We start from the raw sequence: 13,488 nt of genomic DNA on the forward strand, positions 1-13,488 counted from the left end.
TAAATAAAACAGCACACTACTCTCATAAATTTGTTCCAAGTACATTTCATTCTGCATCATGGAATTTCATCAAAATAATGCACCCCAATGAAGGTTCATAAATACAAACCAGTTATGAACCGATTTTTGCGAACCAGTTTTTAACAGAAGTAAAACTGGTTTAAAAGTTTATTGGTTTTATTTTATGAAAGTGAATTTTAAAAACTGAACCAAACTATTAACATTATCCAATTCAATTTAGTTTATGAACCATACACACCCCTACTACCAATCACCAATCTTGCTTTTGATGGCCATGCGGTGAAGCCATAAGAGAAGTTCAAGAATATAATGTTCTACTTTGTCTTTATAGGCATAGTGGAATGTCTCAATCCGCATTACGCTGCCCTGAAAAACTTTCGTATCCACCTCAGAGCTTCAAGAATCAGGAAGTATTGAAAATCAGAAAATACAATAGGGAAAAACATATAAATTTCTAATTCAAAATAAGAACCTTAGGGACTAGCTACTTACACTGTGTTTTCCCACTCCCCTAACCAACCAAAACAATGATGTGCTCTGAACAAATTTTAAAACACCAAAAGAAAAGGTAAAAGAGAATTAGATTATCTTATAAGCAAAGTTATAAATTGATGATTAAGGATTGCTTGTCATGTGGCCAGTAAGGAGTTAGTTGATAAAAAGCCAGAGATCTTACTTGGATGTGTTTGTGGCAATTGGAACCAACCAATGTAATGTTTTCTTCATCTCATATTTGATTTCTGCTACAGTTAGCTGTGTAAACCAGACAGCAAAGCGTTAGCAACAAACCTCTAATTAAGATTAATGTTAGGCCAATCTATTGATATGCAACTGCTTAAGTTTGCAACTGTTTTTGTTAGTTTGTTTTCTGTTGTAACTATTAGAAGTTCTTAAGGAAGATCAGTTTGTTCAGTCCTTTGTATTCTATAAATACTTCTCATGTATTATTTACCAAATCAAGGAAATACATTTTCATATTGTGTGTTTCTTTCTTTATAGTATCACTTGCGGGAAGAAATCTATAGGATCTTTGTTTCCGTTTTTTCTTTTTCTTTTTTCCATCCGACATAATGTCTAATTCTATGTGAGATACTGAGTCCCAACATACATCCAAACATTCTTCATCTAAGTGTTGTTTCGCTATCACCTCCCCTCTCTTCTCCATGCTCGTCATCTCTCCTCTCTCTTTGCTCACGAATTCGCTCAGATCCGGCGGCTTGGGCGGCGGTTTTCGCTTTGGAAGGTGCTTCACAAATGAATCGGTGTCCGGTGGTTTCAGAGGTAGTGTGAGAGAACCCGAAATCTGATTTTCGTGCTTCTCTTTGGTTTGGATCGGATGTAGATGTGATGCCAGTGACTCTAAAACCCAAACAGTTTGTGGCTTGATTTTCTTCTCTGGCTTCTCAGCCACAAGGATTACATCTTTGTTCAACACACTCGTTTCCTTCTTCTCCACTGCTTCTACCTTTTCCGGCTTCGCATCTGATTGGAACTCCATCCCACAGTGCTCTTTCATAGCATTTGTTATCGGAATTACACTCCAATCAGAGCTAAGATTCTCTGCGGGAATATGACCCATATGCTTCGCCATCTCTGTCCTCAACATAAAGGATTTGAAAGATTCTTCCAATCTTCCCATTCTCACTTAAATTGCATCAATTCTCTCAACCGTTCCTTCTTCTAACTGTTCTTCTTCCGCAATCATCTTGAATGACAAGAATACTAGCACCTCTCTCCCCGATAATACGGCAGGTCAGACCAATTGACCAGTTGATAGAGCAGAGCTTACAGGTATAAGAGAAATATTTGATGGAAGAGATTTATTGTATTAATGGAATAGTGAAAACAGAAATACAACCAAGTGCTCCTAGAGAAGAGATGATTCTCTCTGTCCCACACAAAAGATTCTTAATAGAAATCATATTGAATGCCTTCTTGCTAACTAAACATGTTCTTATATAACTAACTACCTTTCCCATCTATGAAATTGGTTCATAAGCCGGATTAACCAATTCATTATTATTGGGCTATATTATTGGACTAAGGCCCAGACCGAGTATCCTAATACATTACTATGGGTGGCTGGCTATTAATGTTAACTACATGGTTAATTTTTTTTTTTAATCTGGGTATCCGACCTTGCGACCGACTAATCTAAGGGGACCAATTCCACCATCTACTTGCAGGGGCCCCGTTTAAAGCCAGCGCAAAACTTTGTATGAACATGGCCCAACACAGGAATTGTTTGCACCTAGCATGATTCAAACCTGACACTTTGAAATGAGCACACTCTCAGAACTCAAACCTTCACCACTAGGCCAACCCCTGGAGATTAACTAGATGGTTAATTGAGTTTGACTGCAAAACCAACTAAAGTCCATCTTCAATTGAGTTGTGGACAAGAGGCAAAGGGTGCTTCAAGCTAAAGCCTTTCTATATCTATTCTAACTCGTCCAGACCAACCGTAATATTTTGTCTGATTTTTCAACAAAGCAGCAATAATAAAAAGTATAAGGTGTTAATCATACCTCTTCTATGACATGATAGGATGGTAATTTGGAACGCAAAGCTGATTTAATATTTGGGGGCAAGTTTTGATACAATGAATCCCTTGTATTTGCTAGCATAGAAAGAGACCTCGCTACCTGAAAGCATTAACATGGACTCACTACAATGCTCGGCAATGCAAAACAGATTTGTGGTTGATTTTCCCTCTTAAGAAATAAAGATTAAAGGGTAAATTTTAGATTTTACCAAAAACATGAATCTGAAAATAACAGAAAAGTAGACAAGTAGCACGGAAGAAATTCAAGCATTTCTAGAAACTCAATTATATTTTCACCTGATTCAGGGTAAGGTGCAAAAAAGAATAGTCATGGAATGAAATAAACACAATAACATAGATTGACTTACAAGGGTATCAATTTGAAGCACTATATTTGCATAATGCAACGCAAGACCAGCGGCGCCCAATCTTTGGCGATTGCCAATGTGTCCAATTATTGGTTTTTGGTCTACATGTACCCGTGCATGCAAAATACATCTTTCACTACAAACTGATTGCAACAATAACTTGATGAGATTAAAAACACATAATGCAGCTAATTGGTCCTAAAAAGCTGACACTTCTTACTCCTTTCAAATTTATAAATTACAAAATAAGGCAAACAGTCTAACATGTCTGAGACTTTCCTAGTAGCTAGCAAAATGTTACCCCTCCGTCTCATAAAAAGTGTCACATTTGCATTTTTTGCTGTATCAAAATAATTGTCCTTTTACAACATCAATGCGAACACTTATTATTATTTCTCCACTACCATACCCCTATTTATTAACTTTCACTTTATTCAACCACTCTTTTAACTACAATTAATAGGGGTATTCTAGTAAACGATGTTAGTTTTATCACCAAAACCAACCCATCTAATCATTTTTTTAAGAACCGTGAATTGTTCAAATAAGACACTTTTTATGAGACGGAAAGAGTAATTAATTAATCACAGCGATACAAACTAATAGTTATTACATTGACACTAGAACAACATAAATTGAGTAAAGAAAACATCATATATGGCTTTTAGCGGGTACAGACCTGCACTCCCAAAGTTATTTCGTATCTCTAAATGTAAAAAATGGACAATATCTTTAAGCTTCTCAATAACCTGCAATTCATTAGATAAAGAATTATACTCAACTTTTCTCGGTTTTTGATTTGTGAATGAAATGTACAGGATGAACTCATTTCTACAAATAAAAAAGAAACCCCCTATAGTATCTTCAGTATAACCAATTAACATGTGGATCAGACACAATGAAAGTCTAATAGAGAATTAAACAAATAGGAAGGATGATACTGAGGATGAGATGAACACATCAAGAAGTAATTTGTAGTTACCTCCTCCATATTTCTACACCAGAATGATTTTTTCTTTATATTTTTAATTTGCTTCCTTTGACTTTTAATTGTTGCTTCCAAGAATGCAAGGTTATTATCGCCTATAAAGGGAAGAGTGATACTGACGGTCAAATAATATATATGAGATAAGAGACTAACAGGAACAAAGACGCAGAATATACTTCAAAGTCAGACTTAAGGGTAGCTGTGACTTCTCTTCAAAAGGAGTATGTAATAGTAAGCAATCGTCTATTTACATTGTTACACTTAAATATTATATCCATTTCAATGTCCATGGCAAAAAGTAGTTTAATATTAGCATACATCTTTTTTCAATCTTTTTTCAGAACCAATTACATGATCAATGTAAACATAGTCCCAACTCCCAAGGTTCCACACATTTCACAGTCTAATTGATCACCAAACTTTGGGAAGAAAAAAATAATATTGAAATATTTACTCATTATTAACCTAGATACTATTTGTTTTTATGTTTATTAAGTTGCATATCATATCGTGGCCCATTGGTGATATTCCACAATTACCTCTTTGATCCTCCTTTTCACCCTTATGCCAAAAATCTTGTTCAAATCTAGTCATCGCGTTAAGTTTATGGTACAACTCCTGTGGTCATAGAAAAATTGATCTTCCAAAGTATTTACAAATAAATAATCCCTCATAAAAAACTATGTTGGATAAAAGGAAAGTAGTGCATGGAATAGAAAAACTTAATAAAGCATTTGCTTTGCCGCCTGATAAAAAGCCTTGAAGATAAAGTAAATGCAAAGTATAGATAAGTAGACAATCTATTTCTTCACTAAACTAATTCATTATATAGAGAAACTCTTTTTTAGGCGTATTTGTACCTTGATTTTTTTAAACTGTTGTATCTCATACCAGTATCTGTAAGAGTATGAGTACTGTCTATGCATCATAGAAGCACACCTAACCATTATATTGCTTTTTATTTCCAAACAGTGTAATTATGAAATTTCGATGTATACACGATAACAAGTATTATGTAAGGTGATGACAGACATAAAAATATACTGTACCCCAAGAGATTACCACAGAACTAAAGCATTTTTTTAACTGAACGCGGAGCTAAAGTAGTTGAATTCAGAAGTTCCTTATTCATTAATTGAGCATAAATCATGACACGTGTAAAAAGTACAAAGTTCGACAGAGAAAGTGATGGAGAGAAAAAAAATTGATAGGCCCCAGTTAGTTGAGAAAGAATTGCCACGTGAGCAGCTGATGTACATGGAACCAAGTGGACCCCGAGCTTGGAAAGTTTATTCTAGAAGGAAGGGTAAGAAGGGAATTGGTGGCTAATTAATTACAATACAGTGACGTGGCTTGAGTGAGGAGAGCATCTTGCATCCCATTTCCACGATATAAGGAATCAGAGAGAGAATGTAGAGATTGCCTTGGATTATAGTGATATACTAGCATGTATAGGGAGCTATAGCTTCCTATTAGGAGCCTAGCTCTTGTCAGATCTAGGGTTACATTCCCTTTTCTGTATCTCTTTCCATTTCTGCTCAATATAATAAAGCTCTTGTCAGATCTAGGGTTACATTCCCTTTTCTGTATCTCTTTCTGTTTCTGCTCAATATAATAAAGCTCTCATTCTCCTCTGTTTGTCTGTTGTACTGTTATATTATTACATTCTGTTTTTTTGATACGTAACAAGTGGTCCGACCTACCGGATTCCGACGACGGAGCCAGTGAATGCCACCTAAGAAGGTGACGTTAGCAGCGTTCACAAAGATGGAAGCTAGGGTCGAAGCTTTGGAGAGTGAAATCACAGAGGTGCGTTCAACTCTTGTCGAGGTGCAGAACTCAGTGACGACAAACCATGCTAATTTGATAGCAATGTTGGAGAAATGCTTGGGTAAGTCGTTGACTGTGGACGAAGGAGACGCGAGTGTTTCCGGTAAAGGTTCGTCGGGGGTGACAGTAGAGGGCGCTCCGAAGAGCACTGTTGTCGACAGCCATCGGGGAGATGCTTTGACGGAGTATCGTCAGTCCGTTAAGAAGGTGAAACTGCCGGCGTTTGATGGTGAGGATCCGGCGGGATGGATTTCACGTGCTGAAGTGTATTACCGCGTTCAGGGCACGATACCGGAGATGAAAGTGAGTTTGGCTCAGCTGAGTATGGAGGGAACAACGATTCACTTTTTCAATTCCTTGATCGGGGAGGAAGAGGGGTTGACATGGGAAGCGTTGAAAGAGGCATTGTTGGAGAGGTATGGAGGACACGGTGAGGGTGATGTTTATGAACAGTTGACGGAATTGAAGCAAGAGGGAACGGTTAAGGAATACATCGCTGAGTTTGAATACCTAACGGCTCAGATTCCGAAGCTTCCGGAGAAACAATTTCGGGGGTACTTCTTACATGGGTTGAAGGCAGAGATTAGGGGGAAGGTACGTAGCTTGGCGGCAATGGGAGAGATGAACAAAACAAAATTGCTCCAAGTCACAAGAGCTGTTGAGAGGGAGGTAAAAGGGGGAAACGGTTCAGGTTTTCATCGTGGGCCTAGATTTGGGTATAATCCAGCTCATAATGGGTCAGCAGCTCATAATGGGTCAGCAGGAAGGAAAACTGGATCTGACTGGATCATGATAAGGGGGAGAGATGTTAGGCCGCATGGGAGTGTTAAGAGTGGAGTAAGTGGGCTCAAAGGAGACAAACAAGCCCAAAGCGAAAAGAAACATATTGGGCCTCGGGATAGGGGTTTCAAACATTTGTCTTACAATGAATTGATGGAAAGGAAGCAAAAGGGATTATGTTTTAAGTGTGGAGGTCCATGCCATCCTATGCACCAATGCCCGGAAAAACAACTTAGAATTTTGGTTGTGGAGGAGGATGGCGATGATGAGGATGAGACCAAATTCTTGGCTATAGAGGTGGATGAAGGTGATGAAGAGGAAAGGTGGAGATGAGTGTACTTAATTTGCACCACATTGCACATAATACTCATCATACCGTGAAATTCCAAGGAGCAATACATGGAGTAGAGGTATTGATTTTGGTGGATAGTGGGGCAACACATAATTTCATTTCTCAGAAATTAGTGCATCAAATGGACTGACCAGTTTATACTACTCCTCAAATGACGGTTAAATTGGGGAATGGGCTCCAAATAGCAACCCAGGGGGTGTGTAGAGGAATGGAAGTGTGTATTGGGGAATTTAAATTAGACCCAGAAATGCATTTATTTGAATTAGGGGGAATTGATGTGGTTTTAGGCATTGAGTGGCTTAAAACTTTGGGGGATACTACTACTAATTGGAAACAACAAACTATGAGTTTTTGGAATGAGAAAAGGTGGGTGACTCTTAAAGGACAGGAGGGGTGCAGAAAGTCACCGGTGGCTTTGCAGAATATACTGAGTAAGCCCAGGCCCCATATGCAGGATTTATTGTGGACAGTAGAGAAAACAAAACCCAAAGAGGCTAAAAGAAATACGTTGTCTGCCCAGCTACAAAGGGAGTTGGAAACAGTATTACGCAAATACGATCAAGTGTTCCAAACAGTGCTAGGTCTTCCTCCGAAAAGAAACAAAGAGCATGCAATCAACCTTGTGGAAGGACAAGGAGCCGTAAACGTGAGGCCGTATCGCTATCCCCACCATCACAAGAGCGAAATAGAGAAGCAGGTAAAGGAGATGTTAGCTACGGGGGTCATTCGCCACAACACGAGTTCGTTCTCAAGTCCGGTGATTTTGGTGAAGAAGAAGGACTGCACATGGCGAATGTGCATTGATTATCGCGCTCTAAATAAGATCACGGTACCTGACAAATTTCCTATACCTGTGATCGAAGAGTTATTGGATGAGTTGCATGGAGCGAAATTCTTTTCGAAATTGGATTTGAAATCGAGATACCACCAAGTGAGGGTGAAGGAATCGGATGTGTGCAAAACGGCTTTCAGGACACATGAAGGGCATTATGAGTTCCTTGTGATGCCGTTCGGACTCATGAATGCTCCATCAACGTTCCAAAGCCTAATGAATGATGTTTTTCGTTCTCTATTGAGGAAACATGTGCTGGTCTTCTTTGATGACATCCTCATCTATAGCAAGAGTTGGGAGACTCATGTGCGGCATTTAGAGGAAGTGTTGAGTTTGTTAGCTAATCACAGCCTAGTAGCTAACAAGAAGAAGTGTTTTCTTGCCCAGCAGAGTGTGGAGTATTTGGGGCACATGATCACAGAACACGGTGTAGCTGTAGATCTTGGAAAGGTGGTCAGTGTGATGCAATGGCCACAACCTAAAAATGTAAAAGGGGTGAGAGGGTTCTTAGGACTCACAGGATATTACAGGAAGTTTATAAAGGATTATGGAAAAATTGCTAGACCATTAACTGAGCTTACCAAGAAGGATAGTTTCAAATGGGGAGTGGAAGCTCAGCAAGCCTTTGACAAGTTGAAGGAGAGGCTTACATCAGCACCTGTGTTAGCTTTACCCGATTTTTCCAAGAGTTTTTTGATTTAGTGTGATGCTTCCGGAGGAGGAATAGGGGCGATCTTGATGCAAGATAAGAAACCAATAGCATATTACAGCAAGGCCCTTGGTGTGAAGAATTCAGCTAAATCTGCATATGAAAAAGAATTGATGGCAGTAGTTTTAGCAATCCAACACTGGAGACCATACTTGTTGGGAAGAAAATTTGTAGTATCAACTGATCAAAAAAGCCTCAAACAGCTACTGCAACAGAGAATTGTAACTGCAGAACAGCAGAACTGGACTGCTAAATTATTGGGTTATGACTTTGAGATTGTGTACAAACAGGGTAAATTGAACAAGGGGGCAGATGCTTTATCCAGAATTCATGAGGGAGGGGAGTTAGCTACCATGAATTACCAATGGAAATGGCTTCAAGAGGAACAGATTAAAATAGAAAATCAACAGGATGAAAGGTTGCAGAGAATAATAGCAGGGGTCCAACAGAATGCAGAATCATGGCCAGGTTATGAGTACAAGCAAGGGGTCTTGATGTATGAAGGTAGGTTGGTGATTTCCAATAAGTCCTTGTTAATTCCTACATTGTTAGAGGAATTCCATTCAACACCCCAGGGAGGACATTCGGGGTTCTACAAAACTTATAGAAGATTAGCTGCTAATGTGTATTGGATAGGCATGAAAGGAACCGTACAAGACTTTGTAAGAAGGTGCGACATTTGCCAAAGACAGAAGTACATAGCTTCATCTCCAGGAGGTTTGTTACAACCTCTACCCATTCCTCATCAAATTTGGGAAGATATATCGATTGACTTCATCATCGGGTTGCCAAAATCAAAAGGCTTCGAAGCTATTTTGGTGGTGGTAGACAGATTGTCCAAGTACTCTCATTTTATTCCTCAGCGACATCCATATACTGCTAGGAGTATTGCCGAAGTATTTGGTAAGGAGGTAGTCAAACTCCATGGCATACCTCTTTCCATAGTGAGTGACAGGGATCCCATTTTTATGAGCAGTTTTTGGAAGGAGTTGTTCAAACTGCAGGGAACTAAGCTGAAAATGAGTACCGCATATCACCCCAAATCGGATGGTCAGACAGAAGTGGTTAATAGGTGTTTGGAGACCTATTTGAGGTGCTTCATTGCGGATCAACCTAGGACATGGGTAACTTGGATACACTAGGCCGAGTATTGGTTCAACACAACGTTTCATGCTGCTACCGAGAGAACACCATTTGAGGTAGTTTATGGGAGGCCGCCTCCAAAACTAATTCAATGGACTCAAGGAGAGACTAGAGTAGAAGTTGTGCAGAGGGACTTGTTGGACAGAGACGAGGCTTTGAGACAATTGAGGAACCAATTGTTGAGAGCACAAGAGAAAATGAAAAGTCAAGCTAATAAGAAACGCACTGACAGGAGTTTTGCATGTGTGGAGTGGGTGTTTGTCAAGCTTAGAGCTCATAGACAGCAGTCGGCAGTGACCAGAATTAGTGCTAAATTAGCAGCAAGATACTACGGTCCTTATCCCATTATTGAGAAGATAGGAGTAGTGGCATACAGATTAAAGCTACCAGAGGGGTCCAGGGTGCACCCTGTTTTTCATGTATCATTACTGAAGAAAGTTGTGGGCCATTATCATGAAGAGGATGAGTTACCAGATCTATTGGAGGAACAGACTAAAGTGTATGAACCAGAGGCGGTACTAGCTACTAGGAAGGTGAAAAAACAAGATGAAGAAATCAGACAAATCCTGGTACATTGGAAGGGCAAGATAGCAGAAGAAGCAACTTGGGAGGATGAGATAATGATCAGAAGCCAATTTCCAAAGTTTGGCCTTGAGGACAAGGCCATTGCGGAAGGAGAGGGTATTGATAGGCCCCAGTTAGTTGAGAAAGAATTGCCACGTGAGCAGCTGATGTACAGGGAACCAAGGGGACCCCAAACTTGGAAAGTTTATTCTAGAAGGAAGGGTAAGAAGGGAATTGGTGGCTAGTTAGTTACAATATAGTGACGTGGCTTGAGTGAGGAGAGCATCTTGCATCCCATTTCCACGATATAAGGAATCAGAGAGAGAATGTAGAGATTGCCTTGGATTATAGTGATATACTAGCATGTATAGTATGTATAGGGAGCTATAGCTTCCTATTAGGAGCCTAGCTCTTGTCAGATCTAGGGTTACATTCCCTTTTCTGTATCTCTTTCCATTTCTGCTCAATATAATAAAGCTCTCATTCTCCTCTGTTTGTCTGTTGTACTGTTATATTAACATTCTGTTTTTTGATACGTAACAAAATTCCATTGCAATTGGTATGTAATGCAAAATTATAATGTAGATCGAAATCCTTCGATCAATTTCCTCTATAATACATTGTTTGAAAAATTACAAAAGATGACTTCCTATAAAATATTTCCTATTTGAAAACAAACACTCCCTCCCTTATTTGGTTAACGATATTCAAATAGAGGTATAATAAGAAATCGCCTATAAACTTAATTTGGCCGCTTGAGTAATTGTTTTGTTATTGCAAATACTTTCACCACAATTCATTTGTTTTATTTCCTTATATTTCCAGCTTCAAATGTACTGACTATCAATCTCCAAGCAAAACTACATATTTTATTTGGTGACATAACAGAATAGACTCACAACTGTAAATTGGGCCGAAGTCATCAGTTCTTGCATTATTGATTCTGCTTCGTCTCTTGATAGTCTTTGAGCACTTGATTCTTTGCTAATCCTAAGATGTAAAAGAAAAAAAGACGCTGAGAATAATATATGAAAGGCTAAATAAGTTTTATCAAATGAAAGGCTAGATGAATGAGCAAGTACAATTTACATTACTTCTCAAAGTAACAGTCTAAGTTGCGCCACTGAGGATCCTTTGAACGATTTCCAAAACGGCTCACCTCTTCAGAAAAAACTTTCAACTCATGCCTAACAACAAAACCCAAACCATATACCACTGACTTTTATGTTTCCAATGGTGTTGAAAGTGTAAGACAAAACAAAAAGCTCAAGTCATTATTTAATTAATCCAACAGGGCCAGTACTTACCACTTGTCTGCGGCAACAATCCTAAGAAGCTCATCTTTTTCCTTTGACACTAAATCATGGACAGCCTCTGAAAGAAGCACCTCTTCTTTTAGATGCCTTATATTTTGTGTGGAAAGAGATTGCATAAGTCGATAACCTTTGATAATAGTGTTTGCAACCTCAAATGCTAAGATGGAAATTCTAGTCCCCTTAACTGCATCCCTCGAAACAAACTTACTGCTAGCGCTTAAATTTGTCATGCTGCTTCCAATACTATCCAAAAAACCCAATACTTTCCCTGGTCTAGCTCTTCCCAAACGTGAACTCACCTCCGATACCTGAAATAGAAAAAACTCAGTATATGATATCTTAATTTTTCACCTACATAAACTTTTATAGACATAAGCCAATGAATGCTTCTAAATAAGCCTCCTCACAAATAGCCATTCAGGACTGATTCATACACAATGCATAAGGACCATTTTAATTAATGCAGAATAGGTACTAGACATTGAGTCATGGTCATTGAAGCTTTCTTGGATAACAAGTCAAGGATAAACTCTCCTAAAATCTTAAACTAAAGGCAAAAATCCCATGAAATGTTGTAACTTATATGTATGAAACAATGCCGGTTGACATCCAAAGCACTTAAGAAGAGCAATTTTGTTATCATGACAAACAACCTAAACACAATTTGAAATAAGATAAACAACACAAATCTAAAACTCCTTATTAGCAATGAACAAACCCTAAATCCTAATTGCAACAACACTCATCTTTAATCATTATTCTAAGATTCGAGCAGCAAAAACTCCTTTCTAATAAGTAAACTGATAACCAATAGAGGTTGGCGTGCTATGAAATGACAGTCCTATGCAAGAACAAATACTTGCAAATGATGATCCTCTTCATTCTCATAATAGAAATCACATAAACTAGTCTAGATTCATCAAGAAATTAGTTGTGATTGGGAGTTTCGTTGATGATATATAAACAATACATCGAGAATACAGAAACGGTTAAAGGTACACTAACAACGGTAGGTTGCTTTGCGCTAAGCTTGTCGGCATAGCGTGGGATTCCGTCGGATAAAACTTCGTCGGCGGTTACTCCGGCCGGATTTGTCTCCGTGATTTCGGGAAAGTAAGGCGGCGCAGTGATATCAGCGGGGTTGTTGATAGTAAAAGGTTTAAGAGAGGTATCGGAGTTGGCAAAGACGCGGTCAACCTTGACGTAGCGTGGGATTCCGTCGTAGTAAACTTCGTCGGCATTGACTCCGGCAGGACTTTTCTTTTTCTTAAGGAATCCCATTAGTTGAGAAAATGGTACCAATAATTGAATTATTGACACTCTCCATTCATTTATGGATATTGTAAAATAAACTGGCCTAGAATTGTAAAACAAAATTGAGTGAAATGAAGTGAAGTGAAATGGAATTGAATAATTATGTTATTCTTATTGATAGAGTATTTTATGATAAAATAGATTAATTTTTTTATTTCACTTAAATCAAAGAGTACAAGGAATCAGATGAAATGTTTTGCTTCATTTTATTTTTTTTAATTATTTCATTCCATTTTAAATGAGTATTTTATGAATAAAGATATCATTTTATTAATTGAGTATTTTATGATAGAATTAGGCATGGTAACATAACACGTATATGCGGGTACCCACTCAAACTCATCCCGAAGTTGACGGGGAAAACTCGTTTTGATTGGGTTTGAGTTTGGGTTTTCTCCGATTATAAAATATAGGGACGGGTCGGGTAATAGGGATACTAGTACCCACCCCGAATTCGTTTATAATGTATATTATTATTTATTTTTGATAATTTAGAATATTAAATAAGTGGGCAATGTTTTGATATTTTGATTTGTATTAATTATTTAAAATATTTGAAATATATGAATGGACTTTTTTTAGATTGTTTTATTTCATTATTTGTAATATAATTTGATTTTTAAAAAAATAAATATTTTTATTTAAAAATTGATTTTATTAAATGGATGATGGCGGAGCGGAGATACCCGAACTCAATCTGAACTCGTTTGGGACGGGTTTGAGTTT

At 38.1% G+C, this 13,488-nt stretch overlaps 3 protein-coding genes across 7 annotated transcripts in view; 1 reads left to right on the plus strand and 2 right to left on the minus strand.

The window, feature by feature from the left end:
* LOC127078960 (protein PSK SIMULATOR 1) lies at positions 1–12,837 on the minus strand. 5 transcript variants are annotated; one of them, XM_051019375.1, is made up of 12 exons: positions 12,454–12,837; positions 11,440–11,756; positions 11,227–11,319; positions 11,032–11,122; positions 4,462–4,540; positions 3,917–4,017; positions 3,614–3,683; positions 2,935–3,035; positions 2,550–2,666; positions 698–774; positions 514–558; positions 1–415 (listed from the first exon to the last, which is right to left on the minus strand). In XM_051019375.1, exons 1-12 carry the CDS (start codon positions 12,727–12,729, stop codon positions 265–267), a joined length of 1,518 nt encoding a protein of 505 aa, XP_050875332.1. In that variant the 5' UTR covers positions 12,730–12,837; the 3' UTR covers positions 1–264. The 5 variants fall into 5 exon arrangements, with proteins under 5 accessions (XP_050875332.1, XP_050875331.1, XP_050875335.1 ...); XM_051019374.1 differs by having other exon boundaries at positions 2,935–3,077; positions 12,454–12,835; XM_051019376.1 differs by having other exon boundaries at positions 257–387; positions 2,935–3,077; positions 12,454–12,835.
* Positions 781–13,488, minus strand: part of LOC127078963 (uncharacterized) — a 27,122-nt gene continuing 14,414 nt past the window's right edge. The window contains exon 2 of the mRNA XM_051019381.1: positions 781–2,159. Within this exon, the coding sequence (XP_050875338.1) occupies positions 959–1,660 (702 nt within the window). The 5' untranslated portion in view covers positions 1,661–2,159 and the 3' untranslated portion in view covers positions 781–958. The remainder of the gene's footprint in view (positions 2,160–13,488) is intronic.
* The window catches only part of LOC127078962 (uncharacterized), a 30,813-nt gene continuing 22,494 nt past the window's right edge, over positions 5,170–13,488 (plus strand). Inside the window, exon 1 of the mRNA XM_051019380.1 lies at positions 5,170–6,829. Within this exon, the coding sequence (XP_050875337.1) occupies positions 5,651–6,829 (1,179 nt within the window). The 5' untranslated portion in view covers positions 5,170–5,650. The remainder of the gene's footprint in view (positions 6,830–13,488) is intronic.

Source organism: Lathyrus oleraceus, chromosome 5 (genome assembly GCF_024323335.1).
Source record: "Lathyrus oleraceus cultivar Zhongwan6 chromosome 5, CAAS_Psat_ZW6_1.0, whole genome shotgun sequence".
NCBI lineage: Eukaryota > Viridiplantae > Streptophyta > Magnoliopsida > Fabales > Fabaceae > Lathyrus > Lathyrus oleraceus.